The sequence below is a fragment of the Schistocerca americana genome, chromosome 5, assembly GCF_021461395.2.
Source record: "Schistocerca americana isolate TAMUIC-IGC-003095 chromosome 5, iqSchAmer2.1, whole genome shotgun sequence".
In the NCBI taxonomy this organism is placed as follows: domain Eukaryota; kingdom Metazoa; phylum Arthropoda; class Insecta; order Orthoptera; family Acrididae; genus Schistocerca; species Schistocerca americana.
The window spans coordinates 432,710,209-432,721,303 of NC_060123.1; the positions used below are offsets into that span (position 1 = coordinate 432,710,209).

Genomic DNA, 11,095 nt, shown 5'->3' on the forward strand with positions numbered 1-11,095 from the left:
GCTTCCAGGTGGCACATAGTGAAAGCTTATACGTTCTAAAAGGATTTGCTTGATTCATTCTGCGTGAAATTTAAAATAGTATGTTAACTGCCTAGGTCGCTTATGCAGTTTTAGGATCCAGTTTAAGATTATGAAGGACCTTACAAAGCAAATTTTTCGAAAGAATATTCCACAACTAAGAGCATAGGTAATTTCTCTCCAATCTATGAGTAATTTTTCACAAATAATTGTTCCCGTTTGATGTCTTTAAATATGTTTGGCAGAAAATCACAGAACGAAATACGGTAAATTGGAGTAAAAATTACTTATTGGTCCTTTCTTTATTGCAACGAAAAGTTACACTGTAACTGTAACAACAACAACAACAAAAAAACAAAGATATAATTTTTCAATCTCTTGTAACACGGCCACACGCAGAATTAATATAAATATCTGGCGCACTCACAACACGAAAACTGAAAATGAAGGCACTAAAAAAAAAAAAAAAAAAAACTCAATACAACAAGCTTACTGCTGTCAACACTCTCACTCTTGTTTTCTTGCGTTTGTGTTGAGATCATTGACAGAGCTTTTCTGTTTCATATGGATCTGTCTCTATTTAAAGGTTTTGTGACTAATTTTGTCAACTGTTTATCAGAATAGACATAATAAACTTCACTCTCTTTATTTTCAACATGTTCGCACATATAATGGTATTTAATGTCAATGTGCTTGGTATGTTTGTGATGTTCTGTGTTTTTAATCAGGTGAATAGTACTTTGATTGTCAACATGGAGTTTTGTTGCTTTGTCTGACTGAAAACCAAGTTCATTGAGAAAACCACGCAATCAAACAATTTTAGTAGCAGCATCCATTGTTGAATTGCTTACACATTTCTGCCAATGTGAACACCATGTCACAGGCCCATCTGCTAAAAAGCTCATATACCCTGTTGTTGACTGGCGAGAGTTACAGTCACCAGCGTAGCCGGTATCTGAGTAGGCCACCTGTCCAGTTGAGTCAGCTTTGTACCTTATAGTCAGGCCCCTGGTCCCCTGTACATACTTCATAATCTTGATAACAGCATGCCAATGATCGAGATCCAGATTATGTACAAACCTACTCACCATGCTCACAGCGAACATGATGTCTGGCTGTGAGACAGCAAACATTAAGCTGCTGACTGTTTGCCAATTAGGTTTGCTTTTCATCTCCTTTACCTCATGCTGGTTTGCAGGAGACTGTCCAGTGTACAACATGGTTACAACATCAAAAGGAGTGGAGTTCGGTTTTGAATCATCCATGTTGAACTTCTGAAGTAAACAATTGATGTATCTTTGCTGGCATATATATATTTCCTTTGTAGAAGGGCTTTGTTTATTTTCCAGTCTGTATTTTCCATTGCCCATAGTAATTTCAGTCATTGATCACAGTGCTGTCAAAACGTTTTCCAGTATTTCTGGAGATTTACAAATAAGCAAGCCATCATCCATATGAAGTGCCAGGTAAACTCAGTGTCATGTGTTAACTCATGGAAAACACATTTGTCTGCATTCAGTTGCACAAAGTCAAACATCCTCAGAAACTGTACAAATTTTTGGTCCCAACAGTGTGGTGATTATTTGAGTCCATATAGACTCTCCTTCAGCTTGCAAACATTATTTGAGCTATCTACAACAAAACCTTCTGGTTGCTGCATATAAAATTCTTCTTTCAAATCCCCATTCAGGAATGCAGACTTAACATCAAACTGCCTAATTTCCAACCTCTTGAAACTGCTATGGTCAATAAAACTCTGACTGAATCATATTGGACAACAGGAGAGAATGTCTCTTCATGATCAATGCCTTTTCGTTGTGAATAACCTTTTGCACATAATCTAGCTTTAAAACGGTTAGTTTTTCCCTCAGAATTCTGCTTCAGATGACAGACCCACTTACATCCAATCGCCTTGGGTTGTGTGGTAATGGTACTGGATCTCAAGTTTTGTTCTTCTTCAAGGATGTCATTTCCTCTTCCGTTGCTTTTTTCCACTTTGATTACTCGTTCGATGCTATTGCTTCTTCAAAAATTTGAGGTTCAAAGATAATGGCAGAGCAAGCTATATCTTGGTCCCACAAACGAGCAGGTGCTCACAGATTAGACCGATCTCTCATATTCATCCTTTGATTTTCTTTCATTTGCTCACCAGTATCACCCTCTTCTGATCCCTCTTGAATATCGTCTGCAGCATAGTCTCCCAGGTAAAATTCAGTATATCTTTGTTCTATGTTTAAGAGACTTACAGGAGATTGTAATTTCCTTTGACCCAGAATTGTAGAGGCGATAATTGATACTATAGCCATCAGGGTCAAGGATATACTATAAAATTAAAATTCATTTATATATATCTAACAATATTTACTGTGATGTGCAACCCTGAATTACAGGTAAAGCAGGTTGATTAAAGCGTTCACTTTGAATTTTTGCCAGCTCAACTTGTGCGACCATAAAATGTTTGAAATGGGTGGCAATTTTTTTTAGTTTAGCAGTAAGTTATAGGAGCCACTCCTGTGATTCCACAACAGCTCGAATGCAGAGTTTTATGTGATGTACAGAAACATTCACATCATTACAGCTTGGAAATTGCAATTATTTAATCATATGAGATCCATGATCACGAACAATAAAATGCACTGTTTGGTGATTATGTCCCATTCATGAACCAGTGTTTCAAATTTTGTAGATATTACATCACCTGTATGACACCCAGTCATGACTTCACATTTCTAAATTACAGACATCTTGTGAAAATCCTTTGAAATACCATGAGAAGACAAACTAAGTAGCGAAGTTCCAGTATGTAGATCAGACCATATGTCACTTGTGAAGTAAATTTTTGATTTTTTTGCTGGCCTATTGTAAAAGTTATCACATAAATACGAAGTAAAAACAATCATAGCCTTTAGTCCTATACTTTGGATGAGCAGCATTTACTACTCTGTGAAACCTGGTACCCTCGGCAAAATAAAAAGATAAGTTTTGGAGGGCAATCATTACAGCAATCATTTGATCCAATTGTTGAGACTTTAGGCGTGTGAAATCCCAATAATCATTTACTTGCAGACTTTGATGCAATGTGAGTTCTTGTTTAGCGTCTTTGGCCGGAGTAAAAGAAACCTATAACAATGACACAATAAAAACAGTAAAATACCCCAAGAAATTAAATACCGGTATGTCTAAAGTAATAGAAAAATAAAATTCCAAGTTGTTAAGTAGAGCATGACAATCGTAAAAGAAACGTTTCTGAACTAGTTCATAAAACATTCTGCAAATTATATATATATGAACTCACTTTGAAGTTCGTTTTAGTTATGAAGTAGAGATGTGTCTTGAAAAGATATATCATTCACAAGTAAACCTGTGTTTTTCAGACTTTATGGGCCTAGACCACATCTAAGTGAATAAAATAAAGTTTTTTTGAAAAAAGAAATTCAATCCAGTGTGTACTGGCAGAAGTATTTTTTGTTGAAATGAGTTGTATGGTAATAGCACGGCTACAAGTGGAGATTATGAGGTGAATATTGATAAACTTGGGCCTGACGATTAGGGAAAATGGAAATGGCTCATGTCTATTGTGCTCCATTCACATTGACTCGAAGACATTGTTATTGGTACATGCAAATCTTTTGTGTTGCCTTGGGCTCTGATTAGTGAACATACGGCAACATAATGGCAAAAGAATGACGTGAAAACAGCAAGTCTAATAGCAAGTGTGCTAAGCAAACCAGTTGCTGAACTTGTGTTGACGCACAAAAATACCAAAGAAATATGGGACAAACTACTTGCGCGATTTGAATGTAGCAGCAAGCAATGCCTGAACATGTTAACTGAAAACATTTTTCGTGTCAAAGAAGGAAAAACAGAAGATATTAGCACACATGCGCCTAAGCTGCAGAAGTTATTTGTAAATAGAAATGATGAATTAATGGAACATGAAGAGAACGCATTGTCTGAAAGAATATGAAATTGTCGAATTTTATCTACCCTTGGAAAGGCATATGATAATTTTAAATATGTGTGGGAAATAATACCGGCGGAAAAACGAAATTTGAACTTACCTACTGAAAACTTTGTTTCATTGAATTGCATGAACAAAATGCAACGTACTTAGCTGCACCTGCTGTTTCTATCACACGGAAAAAGAAGATGTCGAAAGAGCAAGCAAAACAAAAATTTCTATGCAGTAAATGTAAACAACTAGGTCACTGGGCAGCTGAGTGTCCACTGAATGCTCTTGACTGTAATATTGAGTGGCAAAAAGAGAACATTAGTGATAACACTGTATTTACTTCATGTGCCGTTGGTGTGTCAAGTAGAAATTGCATTGATGCAAGTAAAAGGTATTGTGATAGTTGTGCTACGAAGCATATCACGCCAAATAAACTTTACTTCGTTTTGTACAGTAAATTTGATGTTTCTGTAGTTTCATTAGGAAAGCAATCTGCTAATATGATCACATTTGGCAAGGAATGATGAAGAGACAGTCTTTATCAAAATATGACGAAACAATAAATGGCGCAGCGCCAGAATGGAAACTGCTTTATATGTGCCCAATGCAAGTGCTCATTTGTTCTCTGCCAGAGCAGTCGCATGAAACAGCTACAATATAACGTTTGATATCAAAAGTGTTACAGTTCAGGAAAAAGCGATTGGCGATATTGTCATGACAGGCTATGTGGAAAATGAGGTGTATATGTTGCATATGCTTGTTGTTAGGCCTGAAAAGGGTAAACAAGTGAACTTAGTGACATCTTCTGAAATATTACAAATGTACCACGAAATGTTCGGTCATTAGAATAAACAACAGGTCAAGAATATCTTGAAGAAGCTTAACATCAGTGTAGAAGCCAAGGATGAATTTTGTGACGGTTTTGCATTAGGAAAGATGCATAAACTACCATTTGGACAACGAGCAAGTTGCTCCACAGATACTGGAGAATTAATCCACGAAGATGTCAATGTACCCATGAGTACAGAATCATTTGAGGTGCTCGCCAATATGTATGTTTTACAGACGATTTGCCAGCCGCTGTGACCGAACGGTTCTAGAGCTGCACTGCTGTTATGGCTGCAGGTTCAAATCCTGCCTCGGGCATGGGTTTGATGTCCTTAGGTTAGTTAGGTTTAAGTAGTTCTAAGTCTAGGGGGCTGATGACCTCAGATATTAAGTCCCATAGTTCTTAGAGCCATTTTCGAACAGACGATTTCCGTAAATTCCGTCGAATTCTTTTTTTAAAGCACAAAAATGAGGCATACAATGTGCTTAAACAATTTTTAAATAAAGTTCAAACCAAAGGTCATGCTGTTAAACTATTTACATGTGATGGATGTAAAGAGTTTAATAACAACAGAGTTAAGGAATTGGTCATAGATAAATGGATCATAACTACTGATTCCTTCATCCTATACTACTGAACAAAATGGTTTGGCCGAATGTGAAAATACAATAATTGTAGAAGCTGCACATTTGATGCTGAATGCAAGAAAACTACTGAGAGGATTATGGGCAGAAGCTTGCAATACAGCAGCCTATATTTTATGTTGTACTGGAAGGTCTTCGGTTCCAGTCAAATTTCCTGCTGAGGTGTGGTACAATCGACCAGTAGGAAACTTGGGGTAGAGTTTTTATACGTCGGTATCGCACTTTCAGGCAACATAGCACAACAAACCAAGAAAAAAAGTACGTCTCTTGAATAGATCTTTAATGCGCTGTAGCACTGAATCAGCATATTTTAGGAATAAGCAAGTATAAATACGAACGCCATCAAATACAGCACGACAGCTTCGGCAACTGTGAAATCGAGATTATGCTACACAATGTGCTTTTGTTAGGCAGTCTGGGCTCAAGACAAGCGATCTCCCGAGCCAGTGAGAACATAGGATGAGCGCACATTACCCATTATGTAATCAGCCAATTGTGTCATCACATCTACAATAACACATAAGTAATGAAAAATGAAACATGAGTAAAATAGATATTTAAGTGTAATTTATGAAGTGTACAGTATGAAGCAAAGTGATGCTGTAACATACCTACAATGTTGAAGAAATTGAAGGCGCTAGTTTCCCCAAAAGGCACAGAATTGTAGTCGATAGCTGTGCTTGAACATTCTTTGAAAGAATTATTGCATTACAATTCCACTGGGTGGGTAAAGTTCACCTGCTTCGAGAAAAAAGGTGATGTAATATTTCTCTCTGGCCGTGTGCTCGACAGACTATACACTCAGCTAGATAATGCTTGAAATGTTTGGTCTTTCTGCCATATCATGTGATGGCACCCTGATGCCACACCACATTCTGTTCACATTCTGTGTGTGAATGTAATGACCTTTCATAACTACAAAATTCGGACTGTAGTTCATTTTAAGGTGAAATCCTTTGGTAGCTTGGGTATCGTATGAACTGAAGCAGTCATTAACTATAGTCGTTCCAGGGAAGATCTTTTATTTTGTTATTCTGAGCAACACTTCCTTGGTGGAAAATTCAACAGGCTGGGGGAAGCATTTTTTAATCCTCGCTTAATTCCACTGAACACCCTATTTCCTACAATTAGATGGCCATTGTTGTGTTTCCTTTTCCCAAATTTTTCTTTGCCAACTCACAGTGAAACTATTGCGTTTCAGTCTAACCTAGACCTCTGGCTACGGTACAGATACACCTGTGAGCACAACCACTATTTTTGCTATCACATTCGTTGGTTTCGCCAACTCACAACCAAACTGCTGCATTCCAATCTTAACTAGACCTATGCCTAGGATACAGATCAATCTGTCACCACAGTTCGATTTTTATGCCAATTCAAGCTGTGATCTTATGTCCCAGCCTAACAACACAATAAGAAAAAGCGAGATATTCAGAAAAGACAACCGAAACAGCTTAACCAGCCTCCTGGAAATCGCGAATTATTTGTAGAATTACAGCCAAGTACTTGTACTATAAAGAATATAAAATGTCACTGCTTCACTCCCAGCTATTTAACCCTAAATCACTAAATCGTCCTAGAATTCACTGTTCGAATTAGTACCAATTCGTGGTTCCCACTAACATTTTCAGCAGTATAATTGTCAGTATAGGGTGTAAAATAGGAGCTTTTGTACTTACATTGTGTGTGACATACCAGTGGAGACCTTATAATTGTAATTGACTAGTGCATAGACTATAAATTATGACTTCCTTTGAATAAAATACGGAGCAGTAAAATTCCTAGTGGTTTGGTAACAATGACATTTACTTCAATGTTCTAGGGTCAAGTTTTGTTGTTCCGCCCAAGCCAACCAAGCCCTCGGAAATCGTGATATGGAAATCACGACATACTCAGAATAAAAGAGCCATATATTTCTCTCGAACTAGAGTAGCAATGTCATTGCTTCATTTACATCAATTTAAGATGTCGTCTTACATCCCAGCCTAACCACATCGCTGACAAAAAAAAGTAGAACCAAAATTGTATATGAAGCTACAGCTCTCCTTATTTTTAAACTGTGTGTATTTTGACCTGTGTGTGCACATGACGAAATGGTCACAGTGTCCTTGGCTGAACAGATCACATCAGCTATTCTCACTGTAACTGGCTAACTATATCACATGATCTGTGGTCAGGTTGGGTGACAAAAGAACAGTACAGTACAGTAAAACCTCTATTTAACAGTTTTCGACGCTGTCGTGTCGTATTTGGTGGATTTCGTATTTATAGTCGCTTACTTCGCAAATATGTAGTTTCAATGCTACAGAGCGTTAAAGATCTAGCCAAGGGACGTCCTTTTCTTCTTTTTTCTTGTGCAACAGTGTCTGAAAGTGGGATATCAATACACAAAAATTTAACTAAAGTTGGTCATCTCAAAATTTTTGGTACAGGTTGCTATGTTCACATAAAAAAACATCAAAGTTTGATTATAAGCCTGGTTTCGGTCAACTTATTGGGTATGTCAATGACAAAGATAGATTTAGTGTTTGCATGACTTACAAAAAGAAAGTAGTCTTGAGTCATGATATAATATTTAAGCCAGAAATTGTTTGTAATTTCCATAGTGATCATATGACAGTTGACATTTCTTGGCATTCTGCCAAGAAAAGTTTACAGCACTTGATTCTGCAGGAGGTGCAGTATCAGATGACAATAATACAGCATCAAGAGAATCCCTGAAATCCGAAACCCATGAATTTTCAGGTGGAGATAAACTGCAGAGCCAAAGAAAACGGAAATAACCAACCTGGATAAAAAGTGGCGTGTCCTTAATGTTGGCGGATACGAAGATCTAAACAGTTTTTCTGTCGTATTTCTGTCAAATAAAAAGGAAAAATGGAAGTAAGCTATTTAATGAAGAAAGAGAAACAATAAGGGGGTGTTAGATGAACATTCCACAAATGCCAAAGTATTGTACAATCACTGGTTCTACATTGAAAAGTTGCAGCTGAGAGAAGCACTCGCTTCAAAGCATGATTAGTTGCTAAGGGTATATTCAGCAAGCAAGAACTGGTTGTGAAGGTGCATATAGTCCTGTTGCATGTTATGACACAATTCGGGTTTTGCTAGCGGTAACTGCTTCAAAGAAGATGGTGTTGAAACAATTTAATATGAAGACGACCTTTTTGAATGGAATACTTGAAGATGAAGTGTATATGGAAAGACCAGAAGGCTTCGAAAATAATACATGTCGAGTGTGTCTCTTGAAACGGGGTCTCTATCGACTCAGACAAGCACAGCCCTGCTGGAACAAACGTTTTATGGGAGTCCTGAATAAAGCGAGTTTTCAAAACAAAGCTACAGCTCCTTGTTTGTTTCTTTCGTAAGTACAATGGAAATAGTCTTTAAGTAACAATTTACGTTGACAAAGATCTAATTGTTGACAATGACAAAGAAGAAACTATAGCTTTTCTGGACACTTTACAATGCTAATTTGATATAACAGTGGGGATCCTTGACAATTTCCTTGGTATAAAAATAAAGCAAAATGAAGATGGAGCTATTACGATAAGTCAAGAAAACTACACAAATGAATATTGGCAAGATTTCGAATGACAGACTCCAGCATGGTTTCAACTCCTGTTGGATGTGAAGAAAATGACGAAGATGAAGCTGTTTCGTTCTCTGTCCCCTGTCGTGAGGCAGTTGGATGTTTTATGCATTTCTCAATAGCAACTATTCCAGACATACTTTTTGCAGTGAATAAAGCTGCTCGAGCTACGGAAAAACCAACCACTGAGGACTGAAAACGAGTGAAATGCAAATTTCTGTACCAGAATGGCACATTTGATTATGGTACTATCTACAATAGAGAAGAAAATTTGACTATTTATAAAGCTGCTGATTTTGCTGGGTACAAGTGCAAAAGACTCTCAACAACTGGCAAACTGTCTGTTGCAGAAGGTTGAGAATACATCTAGAACTGAAGCAGAAATTATTTCAGCAAATGAAGCAGCCAAAGAATTAATTTGATCACATGGTTTATTAAGTAAATTAGTTGAAATGCCATGACGACCTCAGCAATTTTATTGTATGGTGCCAAGACATGGGCACTTACACGTTAGTTTACCAACATAATTAATATATAGTATTAATAATAAAGGGAATGGTAAAGGAATGAGATCATGACTTTATTGAATTATGATAAATATGAGGCACTCTCGAGCAGTATTCCCTGCATGTGTGCATGAGTAAGTCACTAACTTAAAGCATTGGTGAAAAGTGTCAGAAGTTGAGGATTGTGGAATATAAAGTCTGCGGCTGGCCGTAGCTCGCCGGGCCGCCGTGGGCGGCAGGTAGTGGTCACCGGAAAGGCGGGACAATACGGCGCTTTTGGGGGTAGCCCGGCATCTGGAGCCACCTGTGCTGGGCAACACGTGGCGAAGACGGGAATTTCGTTCGCCTAGGGGCGATATGACCTACTCGATCATTGGGTAGATCTCAGAAATGCCGTTGGAGGGATTTCGGCGATAATAGAGCGTTCGACATTGGCCAAAACTGTGTATTCTTCCTCCGCGTTTTCCTACGTATGGGAGACGGGAGAATTGTGGAGAGAGAGGACTTCACCTTAGCCATCGAGCGGTACGGACTTGGAGACGGCGTCTTGGCCATCGTCTTCGAAGGTAGATATATGGTCTGTATTGCAGCACTGCACCAACACGAGTTCTGTGCAGAGTTCTACGGTTAGAGCTCTTTGTGTGCTCAGAAGCGAGAGTTTCACCAACACTTAACCACTTTGAACAACTTATCTAATATTCTTGATCTGGTAGTTACCCTTGCGAGGTGCTAAGTATTTATCAACGTAGCTGCCGGTAATAGGGACGAGTAATTGCAAATTGTTAATGTGCCATTCTCATGAGTGTGTGGGTGGACAAAGAAATTCACATTTTTTTTGTAAATTTTGTCAGTTGTGGGGTATATCAAATAAAATGTCAGTATTACAGTCGAATTATCGACTTATTGTAGCTAGCATTTACCTTGTCCCAGTAAGCTTTACATGTACTCTAGTCACAGCACAGCTTGCCCAGATGGGAAGGAAAGAAGGTATGCGGCCTTCGATGTCAGCGACAGACAAATAAAAGCATACACATGGCGACCGCTGCCAGGATTGTTCATAAATAGGCATTTTTTGTGACGTAGTCGGATTTTATAATTTTTTTTTTGAAAGGCGATTCTAATTTCTTCTATTGGTTGTGGTGTTGGAAACTCTCGCTACTGAATAAGGCAGAAGGTTTGGCGCCAGAATTGTGCGATATAAGATAAATTATTTCTTGTGTTGATGCTGAATCGTTGTGACATTTTTTATTTATTTTTTTGTTTTGTTTTTCAGGATATTTGATATATCATGTAGTTTGTATATTCTTGTATACGTATTGACACAAGTGAGTAACCTATGACTATGTTGAAATATTGGTGGGACAGTGACACAGAAGTTTCCTATATCATGCATAATTGTAGTTTTCACTAAATCATCGAAATTTTTTTCTCTTCTTCTTGTCTTTTGCTGTAATCTTTATTTGAATTCTTTTTGTGATTTGATTTGTGTTTTATGTGCTGCATTTTGGTGTAATCGTTATTTTGGGGGTAATAATCGTTATTACATGAGGACGC

The 11,095-nt window shown here is 37.8% G+C and overlaps 1 protein-coding gene across 1 annotated transcript; it reads right to left on the minus strand.

The window, feature by feature from the left end:
• Positions 1-827: 827 nt before the first annotated feature.
• Positions 828-1,283, minus strand: LOC124616414 (secreted RxLR effector protein 161-like). The gene has a single exon (XM_047144720.1). The coding sequence runs from the start codon at positions 1,281-1,283 to the stop codon at positions 828-830; it is 456 nt and encodes a 151-aa protein (XP_047000676.1).
• Between the last annotated feature and the right edge of the window lie 9,812 nt (positions 1,284-11,095).

Bases quoted from the DNA above. Each gene is read 5' to 3' on its own strand.
- LOC124616414 (XM_047144720.1), bottom strand. From the start codon at position 1,283: ATGGATGATTCAAAACCGAACTCCACTCCTTTTGATGTTGTAACCATG.